Consider the following 13712-nt stretch of genomic DNA (forward strand, 5'->3'; position numbering starts at 1 on the left):
GACTTGAATTTGAGAGCGTGAATGGGAACACATCGTCTTGACAGAATTTCGAGGCTTAAATACATCAATTATGTAGATATAACTTCAAGAGAAATATAAGTTCTAAACACTGTACATTCATTAACATTGAAATATTGAAGATTTTTAATATCAATTTATGTACAAGTCACTCGCACCCAGTCAATTACCAGATATAAAGCTTAATATACAGATGTAGAAGACAAAATTCCCCACTCCATCATATCGCAATCCCAATGGGTGGCTCCTCATTTTCAACCTCAATCCTCGCATTCTGCGTCCTGATTATCATCCACATATCCACAGCCTGACACGCCATATAACCCGCAAACATCAACACCACCGTCCACTCCATGACAGCCGCCGTATCAAACGTCTTCAACCACCACGTCATAGTGGCAAAGAGAACTACAAGTCCAAACTCAAACGCTACGACAATGCTCTTAATCACCAGACTGGCCATTGATATGGGAATTGGAGCTAACGCGTATAGTTCGACGGTGAATTTGTCACCAGATAAGATTCCACCTGGTCCATTGAGAGACGTATTTTGCCGATGTTGGTGTAGACGGATAAACGTCCATCCACAGAGCAAAGAGCATCCAAGGATGTGTGACAGTATGCTGGCGGGCAGCAGGCGTCTGTGTACGACGCCGAAGCGTGCGGTGTCGAAGATGGTTAGGAGGATGAGGGCTACGGCACCGATAAGGGAGAAGAATGAGCTGAGGAAGGGGATGCCGATGCGCGTCAAAGTGGATAGAGGTGATGATTTTCGATTACCGGTATGCGGATGAGTCGGGCTCAGGAAGTAAAAGTAGAGCGCGATGGTGGGTAAGTAAGTGCTCATGGCGAGGGTGCTGCAGGCGATGAATACGGGTTTGAGGTTTTGTGCGCCAATGTCGGATATAAATCTATTCAGCGGGGTTAGATTCCGTGTGTAAGATGGGAGAGATATTAGCATACGCGATTGTCTGGGTGTCTTCTTCCGATACGTATCGTGGTTCGCCGGATGTGTACCAGGAGCCGAAGAGGACTGCCAGCATCGCTGTTGAAACATTAGCTAGATCTGGTTATCGGGATTTATGAGATGTATATACCTAGCCATGATATCACTGTGATAGTGGGAAAAATAATGGCAGGTTGCCATAGCAGCTGCAGGTCGTTCTTCATGTTTATGATAAGGAGAGAGTAGGTTCGGTGACGAGCAAGGCAATGGACCCCGGAAAATTAAATAGTTTTAACTGGTATAGAGACTTTTCGCATGGATGGAAGGTCAACTGATCGTGTAGCTCATGAACTGTGACATGCCAGGTCCGTGACGGTTTATCAATTCACGATCTTCGTATGAAGTGATACAATCCTGACAGTTTCCCAGCCTGTTGAACAACCCGACACAAAAAATTGTCCCAGGGTTTGGTGTTTACAGTGTTATATTTAACAATCGATCACGATAGAAATTTCTCAGTGGTTGAGATACTATCTGGTAAAAATGTGGCGGGTCGGTGTGTGGAATGCTTCATCCGTCGGGTGGAATGTAGTACTGATACACGTATTCGCCAGTCGCAAACGATACGACAGATAAAAATTAAGCCTTCCTGAGGAATGGAGGATTGTTGCTGTTATTAATGTGGCTAGGAACAGGCGAAATTATAACTTCTCAACCCTAATCGTACCAGATAGCATTCATTCCAAATCCCTTCTCTGGAATATCAACTCTTGCAACTCGCGCCAGGAGCTCGTCCTTGAATCGATAAACCTCAACAAATCCGTCCTGGTCATCGCACAATGCAATCCACTCGTCGCTCCAGTCGCACGGACTAACTGCATTCGAATGCCCACCGCTTGTCGATGTCGGGTTGATGAATAACTGTTTCTCGATGTTGCCTTCCGGACCAAGCTTGAATGCGCTGATATACCCATGCACGTCGTTATGGTTGGACCTCGATGTTGCAAACAGATACTTTCCACTGTGCGAGGGAAAGACAACGTCAGCGCGATATTTGTTGCGCGGTGGCAGTCCGGGTGGAATCAACGGGTAGATCAAACGTGTGAAGACTGGAACATGGCGTTTCTCGTCAATTACATATACTGCCAGCCGGTTGCCTGCTTCCATGAGTGCGTATAGATAGTGACCGCTTGGATGAATGGCAACCCATCGTGGATGGTCACCAGGTGCTGGGGCGTCAACGCTGTCAACCAACTCTAATTTTCCCGTCTCGGGGTCTTTCTTGTGTGTCCAGATTTTGTTGGCGCCCATGTCTGCTGAGTACAGGTATGTCTCTGTGGGATCAAACACCATGCCGTGGATCCCTGAGTTGGGGTCTATTTCAAAATTCTGAATGTTTTGATTGATCTTGCCTGTGTCGGTCACGGAGAATACATTGCCGAAGCCAGCGTACTTGTAGAATGGGTTTCCGTAGACATTGTATGGTGGTTTATGCGCAGCCAGGACAAATATGGCTCTTGTGTTTGTTTCAGAAGAGGAAGCAAGGGCTGTTTCGTCAGCAGGTCTTTGACCAGTTCCAGGTATTAGTCTTACGATGTCCTCCCATGGGATGCGACACTTCATGAACAATGTCGGTGGGACTGCGCACGGAAAAGCTGGACCATTTCTTCATAGCGGCACCGTAAATGTTTTGCTTGGTATGCTATTGCAGTCAGTATTATCCTAATGACTAGATTGGTACACATACATCGAATGTCATCCATGAAATGGGTTCGTTTTCGGGGATCTCAGTCTTTTTAATCAATTCCAAGGTCAGTGCTTCGTCGTCGAAGGCGACGGTGTATATCCGGCCTGGCGGCGTCCAGGTGCCGATCATGAGGTGGTGCAACATTTTGGGCCTTGGTATGAATCTATTTACGCATAAATCATGCAACATTAAAAGACATGGAAATTATAACAAAAGAAAAGAAGGACAGCATAGACTATGAATGTGAATCTGATGCCGACGGCAGACCCGAAAGCAACAGCCGGGCTCCACTGCGGGGAAGCATTCCTCCGCTTGCTAAATATATATATATGTATATGTATATTGCGATATACATATTTAGGGTTATTTGGATGTGTTTATATTGCATATTGGTCATATTATTTAAATACAGAATTGTAAATTAAATTGTAGCAATTAAGCTCTCTCTTGTTATTATTCATACATATAAATTGTCGACCCTCCCTTCAACAATATTACATGTATCATAATGTTAAAATATGCATACGAGATCACGACATCCGTCTCGCCGCCATGATAAAACAGACGCTCATAATACATAAATCGATAATATCATCAAAAACGTCAAGTATACTTGCAGAATATATATCCCTGCGAGTAGCCGCTATGCCTGTTCCTGCGGCGGCAAAGGTCATGTCCGCCCTTTAGCCGAACATTCGGATGAGGGAGTTTCGCTGTATTAATAATTCTTAGTATTTATTGATGGATATTGATAATAATTGCTGGATGTGCATTATTGAGTGGAATTTGATTAATATTTTAATAAGACCCAAGCCTGTATTTACTGACCCCGCCCCCGCAATGAAATGTTGCGGCTTCTCCGGGTTTGCTAGTCTTCGGTCTTTCCTCCAACAACGATACTTGTCTAGGCAGATTGCAACATCCGAATTGTATTAAAAATAACCAAACCTACCGGCTTACTATACGACTCGCCTCTCACAATGCGCCTTCACTACGCCCCCTCGACGGCTCCCACCACCAAGCCGGACGGCACGCCCCTCACCCCTGCAGAACAAGAATCCACGGCGGACGTCTACACACGTATCGCTGCTCGACGACACCCTCGCCCTCTAATCCCGCTTGACCTTACCTTTCTCCACACGCCGCCTGTTGCGGATGGATACAATGCATTCGTTGGAGCGATCCGCAATAACACGGTGATACCCCAGGACGTGCTGGAGCTTTCGGTGTGTCGCGTCGCGGTGCTCAACCAGGCAGTCTATGAATGGAACGCGCATGCGCCACTGGCACTCAAAGCGGGCGTGACGACAGCGCAGTTGGACGAGGTGAAGCGGTTGCCAGCGTCGACGTTCACGGCAGATGGGGCGCTAATTGCCGAGCGATTGCCGGGCAGTGTGTTGACGGAGGTGCAATGGGATGTCCTGCTGTATACGGATGCGATGACGAAAAATGTCAAGGTGGACGATGCTGTGTTCGACGCCGTCAAGCAGCGGTTCAGTGAGCGAGAGGTGGTGGAGTTGACGGCGTGCATTGGGGCGTACAACATGGTGAGCCGGTTCCTGGTCGCGCTGGATGTGGGGGAGAATAACAACAAGAGGATGAAGGAGGCGGCGGAGATCGAGGGCGGGGAGCCCTAGCCCTAACCCTAGCCCTGCCCTACACCTATGCCCTAAGCATAGCTAGCAATGCCCTAGCCCTGACATGTGACCCGCAACAAAGGCAGTGAGCCACAGTTAAAACACATTTTATAACGGGCAACTGGCCGAAGAATGAATAATAAAACGCCAATTAGTCTCTTGGCATCAACGCAATAGCCACAGGATTTAGTCTTAATATTTAACCCTAAGATGTATGTATCTGCATGGCAGACCCACAGCACCGCCGCATGGTGACCCGAGCACCTGCTGGACAACTGAAATCCAACCTCACATCAACTGTCGATACAGGCAGTTGTGATGCTCAGTTGGAGGTTCTTTTGCGGAAGGAGGAGTGGCCAGGAGGTGTACAGAGGGCGGGCATGGACGATGTGGTGGCTGTCCACAGTGGGCATTTCCGAGCGCTGAAATGGCACCCAGCGCGGCGATGCCATCTTGTATGAGGGATTTTCCCCAGCCACACGCTTGGAAGTCGACGCTGGCCCAAAACAGCCCCCGCTGAGCCTGCCCTCGCGGCGCTGCAGCGGCTGGAGAAATAGGAAGTCCCTTGCGGGCTGGTTGTCAGGATTGATGACAGCCTGCAGAGGCATACAGCTAGCTGGCCCTCGTATCATCACATATCATACCCTCTTTTACTAGCCGAACGAGTCATTGACGCTGCAGATCCACCGCCCACACGTCGGCGTCGTATCGGCGCATATCAAATTCTCGATGCCGTGTCATTACTGCCAGATTCGCTTCCTAAGACTCGTACGACGCCGATGGCCTTGATATCAGACGATGCTATACATCGACACTGCTGAGCGCCAAGCAGGGGGATCGCCGGCCGCCGGCAGCCAATCAGCAGGGCGAATTGGCTGCACAGTCCGTGTCCGGTACACTGTAGAGGGTAGATGCGAGATGGTGGTTAGTAGAGTTGCAAGAAGATCGATCCCCGCAGCAGCAGCAGCATCATCCGAGTTAGGCGCCGTAAGCAGTGCGAAGGAGCAGGCAGACGATCGTCGACTAACAGCCAACTAACTAGTTGGTCGCAAGTGTACGTACTGAGTACTGCCACGCGCAACTGCCACGGCTTGGGTGGGCAGCTTGGCGGCTCCACCCGAGCGCTGTTCCTGCTGCTGTGCCTGCGCTGCTCTGCTCTTGCCTGCTCTATTATTTATTTTATCTCGCCTCTCGTCCTCCTCTCCTCTCCTCGACTTCTCATTCCTCACCTCCCATCTCCCCCCGGCACCGTGTTCACCATGATCTTTGTTCTCTAACACACGTAGTGATGCTCATCGACGGTGAGAAGTGGGCTTGTGAAGCTTGCGTGCGAGGCCACCGCGTGTCAAGCTGCCGACACCATGGTGCGTCTACACCTGGTCCCCGCTGATATGCTTTTAACCTTGACTTTGACCATGACTGACGGCAATGCCATGCCAGATCGACCATTGATTCGAATCAACAAAAAGGGCCGGCCGTTCTCTGTCTGCTGTATTTGTCGCGGTCCCTGCACGGACCGAGAGGAGCATAGCAAGCTCAACCGCGACAAAAAGTCTGATGGTGAGAGCGATAGCAAATTCTCTGGAAAAGTATTGCGAAACACTCGGCAACGCGGTGGCACTATTTAAATAAGCAAGGACGGCAATCTGGTGTATCGCTAACTCGTCGCATAGAACCACAAAGCAGCCGCCCGACGTCGAATCCACCCCTCCTCATTCGCACGCATTGCACCACATCCTGCAACATCACTCCCGTCTACAAATGAGCAATTTATCTCTACCAGCCAATCCACCCGTCGTCCAACAACCCAGTCCGCCACCGCCCAGCGATACTCGCCACCCCTGCTTCCGTCCACCGCCAGCTCCCGCTCCCGGTCGCGCTCGATGGCCACGCGGCCGCCGCCAACCACCAGCTTCGAAATGTCGACTACGCACATGGCCGCGACCGCTGCGCCCGTGGTGTCCGCTCCGCTGGGCTACCCGTACGTGACGTTGCCGACCATGGAGGAACCGCTCCTCCAGCCCGCCCATCCTTTCCCGTCGCCGTATCCGGATGATATCATGTTTGGATCGCTGTCTGACAGCAGCTTTGTGCCGGACTCGATGTATTCTGGATTCGAAGACGTGGACGCTCTTCCAGAAGACTGGTCTACATTTTTCTGGAGTGAATGACTTATGACTTTTTTTTCTTCTTTTTCTCTTCTATTGCTGTATCTATCTTATGTCCTGTCGCTGGTGAGAGCACAGCATCACGTTGCGTTTCGGCGGCTTCATGTCTAACAGGCACTGCAAACAAGACTGGTCTTGGCAGTTTTCTCGCTGAGGAAGCTGGGTTCGATGCTCATGGGAGTACCGGGCTATAGAGTCGTGCTTATAGAGATAGAAAGTCATTCCTTTTATTCCCCCATCTGCGTATTGTATCAATTGGTGTTGTGTAGTGCAAAGAGCGGTGATGGAACAGCGTAGCCGAGGCCGACGGTGCGTGGCGCGTGGCGCGTGCGCGTAGGCGCTGGTGGTGGACAGCACCAGGATTGATTCCATTAGCAATAAGAATAATACTAATTGAGAGCGAGAAACAGACCGATTAGAATCGATCGGCTATGAGGCATTTTCGTGCCATTTCTCTCTTTCTTCCCCCGAATTGGTATGCCGAAATTAGATGTGTTTCCATTATCCACCAGTACTGCTACTCTATCTCTTGGTACACTTGCCAGCGGCTACTGTATAGTGTGGATGTTCATTCAGTGTCATTTCATTTCATATTCAGACAGACCCATCGACTGAAAAAGCCGCATCCCGATGAAGAAAATTTATCCCCTGCTACATGTGTCAGGACGACTATCTGCTGCACGGAACATGAATAATTAGGTGAATGCTGGCTTGTGTATCGGTATCTGTAGACGAGAGCTTGGACCAGGCAGGGGTGTCAGTGTATAGCCTAATGGCCACTACCGAAAGCCACCACCAAAAGCACCGTCCTGTCACGACGGTGCAAGACAGAAAGGCGGGCAGGCTGCCCCACGTGGAGAAGCGACGGCCTAATAGCCGGGCTAACAGTTGCTTAGTTAGAATAACAAATACCGTGATTTGTTAGTCAGTATACTACCGAATTACGGTATTTGTTAGCTAACCAAGCAGTATGATGCTTGTTATCGGACGAGGGCATTGGCTGGGTGATGTCATGTCACAGGCATCGCATAGATCGCCTGCTGGTCTGGGACAAAGCTGGAAATCGCGTCTGCACAGCCTCCAAGCCAAGCAAAAAAAAAAGGCTGAAAATGAAATCTTCCTGGCTAGCGGCGATCATGTGGAAGAAGCCGAACCATGGATGCCCCTCCCAACTCCAGAAAGAGGAGAAGGAGGAAAAAGCCTCATATTAAATCATGCCCGTAGTGTAGTGCGAGTTCACGGGTGCCTTAGGGCCTTGGGACAGCAGCCACGATCTCGTGCTGGTCAGAGCCAGAGCAGATCCGGCGCGTCTGGTTGGCTGCGGGCAATTCCCTCATGCTTACGACATGCCTCAGTCCTCAATCCTGCTCGCCAGCGCCACCTACAATGGACGGCCGTCTTTTGAGAATTGGTGATAATTATTCTCTCATCCCCGTCACGCTGGAGTGCCCTCAAGATGATTCTGCATTTATGACCCTCGCCGTGTCACTCGCGCGTCTCGACGCCGTGGAGCAAAAGCGATTTTAGAATTTTGAGAATTCATATCAGGTTGCACGAGTTTCCTTGATTTGGGCGGCTTTCTCGTCATAGCAGTTTCGTTTGCAATTTCATTCTTCTCTTCTGACTTGCCTCATCTCATTATCTTCTTCTCCCAAAAGACCAATCCCTGCGAGACAAATGGCGAGAATCAAAACCGCCGTGAATGTCGAAATCGGATTGAAGCCATACTCGACACCCAAGGACACAAAGTTCACGCCTCTCCACGATGGCTCGCACTCGCATCGTCTCTACGACGGGCGCCGGCACGACGGGTTGCTCGATCTCCTGCAGGACAAGCTGAAAGCGATGAAAGAAGCTTCTCGGACAAGCAAGAAGGAAGGTGAAGACGACAATGAAATATTGCCTCTCCTCCGACTCGAGTCCTTTTTGATGCCACAGCCGCCAGTACTCCTAGCACGCCATCCCTCCAGTCTCAGCGGCAGCCCACCAAAGGGCGAGAATGTCTCGCTCAAACAGCTCTATGGAACGTACAAAGAGCAAATTGGCCGGGGCTCCTCTGGCGTAGTCCGTGTTACCTTCCGTCCTCATTCCATCGACCATCCGACTGGGGGCCAGCTGTTTGCTGTCAAGAAATTCTCGCACCGCGAAAAGGAAACCACCAAGAAATACATGAAGCGTCTCGGTGCCGAATTCTGCATTTCGTCTAGCCTCCATCATATCAATGTTATCCAAACTCTCGACCTCATGAAAGATGATGGTGATGGTGGATTCTGTCAAATCATGGAATACTGCTCTGGTGGCGATGTTTATACTCGCGTACGTTCCTTGGGTGGCGACGGGCTTTCCGCTGTGGAAGCGAACTGCTACTTCAAACAACTCCTGCGCGGGCTGGAATATCTCCACAAAACGGGTGTTGCCCATAGAGACATCAAACCGGATAACCTTCTCCTGACACGCCGCGGGTGCTTGAAAATCGCGGACTTTGGAAATGCTGAATGCATTCGGTTACCTTGGGAAAAGCAGGTGAAACTGACTACTGGCTTATGCGGCTCGTTCCCGTATATTAGCCCAGAACAGTATACCGTAATTGAATACGGGAAGCCGAAATCATCGTATTATTTCGATGCTCGTGCTGTAGATGTATGGGCAGCGGGCGTGGTGTATATGGATATGAGGACGGGCAAGCACGTCTGGCGGTACGCTGTCGTAGATCGTGATGCCCAGTATGAGGAGTTTGTGCGAGATATGGAGGAATATGGCTGCTGGGATCCTATTGAGATGCTGCAAGGGGTAGGCCCAGTCCACTGCTTTTAAACTGTTAGACAAATGCTGACAGAAGTCTCCAGGCTGCCTGTCGACAGACCATCTATGCTATGCTCGACATTAACTGGAAGACCAGACCGAGTGTGTCGGATATCCTTAAATCCGACTGGGTCAGTAGCGTACATGTTTGTGCGGTGGGAGAATCGGGTGACTCGATGTAGACATCTTGATGTTTATTTCTCCTTACGATGTGATGACCAGCGGCGCGTATTTGTTGATACCATTTGAAATATATAAGAATTTACTTACGCTTATCATCTATCTAAGCTCAACTAGAAAAAGCAAAGCAAAGCAGACTAGAGACGCATTCGGATTTACCTCCGCCGAGCTGCTCCGCACTTTCGGAACACCGCCCGACATAGCTTCCCCGCAATACGTTGGCATAAGTAGGAGACATGGCAATAGAAAGTTGTCTCATTTTCAATATTTGTAAATAATATCGACGAACAGCTTACTTGACTGTACACTACCCAACATGTCGTCGATCAAACAAATGAAGAATCCCTCGTGGTTCCTCTCCGGCCCTCACTCAGCCGACATCAGAGACCATCTCCCCGCATCTAATGATATCCCCCAGATCAAAGACCCTCATGATGTGCTCATTCAAATCTCTTATGTCGGAGTTTGTGGCAGTGATGTACATAACTCCCCTCTATCTTATGTTGAACAAGCTCACCCGACTATTCAGGTCCACTTCTGGCAACACGGCGGCATCCAAGTCTTCGTCTCGCCCTCCTCCCCCTTAATTCTCGGCCACGAGGCCTCTGGAACAATCGTCTCCGTGGGATCCAGCGTGACATCCATCATACCCGGTGATCGGGTTGCCATAGAACCCGGCTTTCCCTGTCGCCGATGCACATACTGCAAAAAAGGGAAATATAACCTATGCGCCGAGATGCGATTTGCTGCTGACCCTACACACAATCAGCACGGAACGCTGACTAAATACTACCTTGCCCCAGCCGATTTCGTGTTCAGGCTACCAGACGACATGTCCCTGCAAGAAGGCGTGCTGGTCGAGCCACTCAGTGTCGCTGTGCACACCGTACGACATCTCGGACTACGCGCCGGTGAGGATTTAGTTGTCATGGGAAGCGGCACTATCGGCCTCCTCAGTGCGCGAGTCGCGCGTTCCTTTGGCGCTGGCAGAATTGTGCTGTGTGATGTTTTGCCAGCCAAGTTAGAGTTCGCAAAGGGTTATATTGAGAATTGTGAGACTTTTCTTTTGAACAAGGACGCGAGTCCCGAAGATGAATCCGAAAGACTACGAAATACTCTATTCTCCGCTGCGAAGGCTAGTTCCGATGAGGACTCGCGCGGAGTAGACAACGTGATTGAAGCCTCCGGTGCAGCGAGCGCTGTCCAGATCGGCATTTACATTCTCCGCCCTGGGGGCTCGTACATCCAGGCAGGCATGTCTGGGCGTATGAAGATCGAGTTCCCGATTAATGCATTTGGGGCGAAAGAGTTGAACCTGAAGGGCTGTTTCCGGTATGGACCGGGAGATTATGAGTTGGCCATGAAATTGTTGACGGCTGGGAGAGTGGCTGTTAAGGATTTGATTAGTTCCGTCACGCCATTTGAGAATGCTCCGGATGCGTGGGAGAAGACCGCGCGGGGGGAGGGAATCAAGAATCTGATTGAGGGAGTGAAGGGTTGATATCTGTTGGTGTTGGTGCTGGTCTGGTGGCATATTACATTTGTTGGTTTATATCTTCCTTGCTTATGACTTGTCAATGGCAGCAGCGTATCAAGACACTAATGAAATTAATGTAGATATGAGTCACACCGGGATGCGAAGTAGAATGATTCTCCCACACGGACTTGGGTACAACCAACCCCTCATTTGCTCCGTTCTATAATCGGTCTATTAATAATATTTTCGGCATGAAGTTTCCACATCCAGCTATAAAAACACCGACCTTCCCACAAAACAACCCAGGTAAGAAAGTATAATTTTGAAAAATGTCTGTATCATCCTGCTGCATCTCAGGCTTCACCTGGCAAGGTACTCCCACCGGCCGCACCGACAAGCTCGCCAACAACGACGTCTACATCGCCGGCGACAACCCAGACGTCGCCATTCTTTTCGTTGCCGATCTGTTCGGCTGGACATTCCCCAATGTCCGTCTTCTCGCAGACCACTTTGCCCGCGAAGTAGGTGCAACAGTCTATGTCCCGGATTTTTTTGGCGGCGAAATCTTGTCTCCTGAGCTCCTCGCCGCTGACAAGTTCGACCAACTCGATTTGCCCAACTTTCTGAGCAGAAATGGCCGAGAACCACGCGAGCCGGAAATCTTCGAGTCGGCGCGTGCTTTGAGGCAGCAGCTGGGCTATAAAAAAGTCGGCGCTGTTGGGTACTGCTACGGCGGGTGGGCGTCATTCCGCCTTGGTGCCAAGGAGCATGAAGCTGCGCCGTTGGTAGACTGTATTAGCATCGGCCATCCATCGCTATTAACCAAGAAGGATATCGACGAGATAGCTGTGCCCGCCCAAATTCTAGCGCCAGAAATCGACCCGGTATATAATGCGGAGCTCAAATTGCATACTTTTCAGACGCTTCAGAAAGTGAACGTCCCGTTTGCCTATCAGCATTTCCCAGGTGTGGCTCATTCTTGCTTTATTCGTGGAGATGAGAATAAGCCGGGTGAGAGAGCGGCTATGGTCAAGGGAAAGAATGCTGCTGTTGCCTGGCTCAGGCAGTATTTGAAAGACCAGTGATTTCGAGGGGTAGAATCAATACCGTTCAATTTTCACTATTCATCAGTTGGAATTGCCCTTTTTTTTTTTTTTTTATATATATATATATATATAGAGACTTGGTAAGGAATACAATTAGAGCCAGGACATGCCATGCCTCGTGTCTTTTGCATATTTAAATACTTATCCTACTGCACGCTCTTTCCACGCTGCACGCTTGCGGTAAATGTCCTTCCGGAAAGTCTGCTTCAGCTCTTCCATCACCTTGATGTCTACCGGCTGTGTGGCCTGGACAGCACCCATACCGCAAAGGTCGTTCTTGCGGTCGATAAACCAGGCGAGGGTCAGCCCACCGCCCCATGACATTGTACGTTCACCATACCAGCCATCCACATCTTCCAGCGTGATCAGGCCACCCAGGCCGTAGCCCATCTTCGTTTCGGGGTCGACACCTACGCGAAAGAATACGCCCTTTTGAGGGCTGACCAGCTCAGCCTGGTGCCTAGCCGTCGCTTCGGGGCTAAGATGGTGCTGGAACATGTCGTCGACGGTAGCAGGTTTGAGTACTTTGCCGTCGTTGGCAAGTAGAGAGTGGAGAATCTTGACATAGCTAGCACCAGACATAAACAATCCATGGCCACCAAAGTCCCCATTCGTGCGCTTATTCATATCCCCTCCGCCGCCGAGCACGGCGCGACCGAGTGCATCAGGGTCTTGCGGGTTAAGATCGACCAGGCGGGAGCGCAAGTCCTCCCGCGTAACAGGGAAGAATTGGGCGTCGGAGATGCCAAGCGGGTCGAAGATGCGCTGCTGCATACGCTCTAACAAAGTGTGACCTGTCACCCGCTCTACTATGCGGCCCGCCCAGTCAAGCCCGGGACCATACATCCAGCCAGCGCCGGGTTGGAAGCCGAGCGGGTAGCAGAACAGTTCCTCAACCCGGCGCCGATTGTCTTGATCAGACTGTGCGAATTTCTCGCGCCACCGGGCGATGAGCGGGTTGAAGAAATGGTAGGATAGGCCGGAACTATGGGTCAGCAGCATTTCAAGCGTGATGGGTCGCGCTGCCGGCTCGAGTTTGGGGGTATCGTCATCGTTGAAGCCGGTGATGACCTGCTGCACAGCAAATTCTGGTGCAATGGACGATAGGTCCCCGGTAAGCGTTAGCAGGCCATCATCGACGCACTGCAGGGCGGCGATGGAGGCGACTAGCTTGGTGGCTGAGGCTAGGAATAAGACATCATCTAGTTGCTGCGGGCGCTTCTCGCCTGAGAGCAGGGTACGCTCGCCAATAGACTTGTTGTAAACAAAACCGCCTTCGGTGTCCGTTGCACAGATAACTGCGCCGTTGATCTTGCCAGCATCGATGGCGGCCTGGAAGCTAGGCTCGATCCCGTCGGCCATACTGCAGAGTATAATCGACTAGTTCTGGGTAACAGGGAAGTGCACAGTTAAATTTAATCCAAAAATTTTGTAACTGTGTCTTGGTTGTGTCCCCGTGTTTTATTCGACCCCATCATTCATCAACTTGGCGCGCGCGACGGGTTTCGGAATAGTCTCGCAAAACCAACACCGTTTACTCTACCAGCCATTGGATCGAGGAGAATCGCCAGTTAAGTAACCTGAATTTGCAGTTCATTTCATGCTGTTGTGCATCGCGAAGAATGTCCAGA

General features: G+C 50.5%; 8 protein-coding genes across 8 annotated transcripts; 5 read left to right on the plus strand and 3 right to left on the minus strand.

Moving 5' to 3' along the window:
* Positions 1–165: 165 nt before the first annotated feature.
* On the minus strand, positions 166–1434 carry BGW36DRAFT_217908 (Frag1/DRAM/Sfk1). Its single transcript, XM_046209984.1, has 3 exons — positions 1116–1434; positions 982–1063; positions 166–929 (listed from the first exon to the last, which is right to left on the minus strand). Exons 1-3 carry the CDS (start codon positions 1186–1188, stop codon positions 239–241), a joined length of 846 nt encoding a protein of 281 aa, XP_046069875.1. The 5' UTR covers positions 1189–1434; the 3' UTR covers positions 166–238.
* A 247-nt stretch (positions 1435–1681) lies between these two features.
* BGW36DRAFT_399333 (putative carboxy-cis,cis-muconate cyclase) lies at positions 1682–2855 on the minus strand (the record flags this gene model as incomplete). Its single annotated transcript, XM_046218509.1, has 3 exons — positions 1682–2511; positions 2558–2666; positions 2712–2855. The coding sequence occupies 3 exons, from the start codon at positions 2853–2855 to the stop codon at positions 1682–1684; spliced, it is 1083 nt and encodes a 360-aa protein (XP_046069876.1).
* A 599-nt stretch (positions 2856–3454) lies between these two features.
* Positions 3455–4495, plus strand: BGW36DRAFT_217917 (4-carboxymuconolactone decarboxylase family protein). Its single transcript, XM_046209985.1, has one exon. The coding sequence runs from the start codon at positions 3692–3694 to the stop codon at positions 4346–4348; it is 657 nt and encodes a 218-aa protein (XP_046069877.1). The 5' UTR covers positions 3455–3691; the 3' UTR covers positions 4349–4495.
* An 813-nt stretch (positions 4496–5308) lies between these two features.
* On the plus strand, positions 5309–6483 carry BGW36DRAFT_217919 (copper fist DNA binding domain-containing protein). The gene is made up of 3 exons (XM_046209986.1): positions 5309–5712; positions 5789–5914; positions 6175–6483. The coding sequence occupies exons 1-3, from the start codon at positions 5637–5639 to the stop codon at positions 6402–6404; spliced, it is 432 nt and encodes a 143-aa protein (XP_046069878.1). The 5' UTR covers positions 5309–5636; the 3' UTR covers positions 6405–6483.
* Positions 6484–8193: 1710 nt separating this feature from the next.
* BGW36DRAFT_301535 (kinase-like domain-containing protein) lies at positions 8194–9500 on the plus strand (the record flags this gene model as incomplete). The annotated part of the gene is made up of 2 exons (XM_046211695.1): positions 8194–9306; positions 9363–9500. The coding sequence occupies 2 exons, from the start codon at positions 8194–8196 to the stop codon at positions 9498–9500; spliced, it is 1251 nt and encodes a 416-aa protein (XP_046069879.1).
* A 157-nt stretch (positions 9501–9657) lies between these two features.
* BGW36DRAFT_217923 (chaperonin 10-like protein) lies at positions 9658–11189 on the plus strand. Its single transcript, XM_046209987.1, has 2 exons — positions 9658–11041; positions 11116–11189. The coding sequence occupies exon 1, from the start codon at positions 9815–9817 to the stop codon at positions 10997–10999; it is 1185 nt and encodes a 394-aa protein (XP_046069880.1). The 5' UTR covers positions 9658–9814; the 3' UTR covers positions 11000–11041; positions 11116–11189.
* A 115-nt stretch (positions 11190–11304) lies between these two features.
* Positions 11305–12060, plus strand: BGW36DRAFT_362029 (putative hydrolase; the record flags this gene model as incomplete). Its single annotated transcript, XM_046214330.1, has 1 exon — positions 11305–12060. One exon carries the CDS (start codon positions 11305–11307, stop codon positions 12058–12060), a length of 756 nt encoding a protein of 251 aa, XP_046069881.1.
* Positions 12061–12222: 162 nt separating this feature from the next.
* Positions 12223–13443, minus strand: BGW36DRAFT_430231 (putative transesterase; the record flags this gene model as incomplete). Its single annotated transcript, XM_046220814.1, has 1 exon — positions 12223–13443. The coding sequence occupies one exon, from the start codon at positions 13441–13443 to the stop codon at positions 12223–12225; it is 1221 nt and encodes a 406-aa protein (XP_046069882.1).
* Positions 13444–13712: the final 269 nt, after the last annotated feature.

The sequence above is a fragment of the Talaromyces proteolyticus genome, assembly GCF_021365285.1.
Source record: "Talaromyces proteolyticus strain PMI_201 chromosome Unknown BGW36scaffold_9, whole genome shotgun sequence".
Lineage (NCBI taxonomy): Eukaryota > Fungi > Ascomycota > Eurotiomycetes > Eurotiales > Trichocomaceae > Talaromyces > Talaromyces proteolyticus.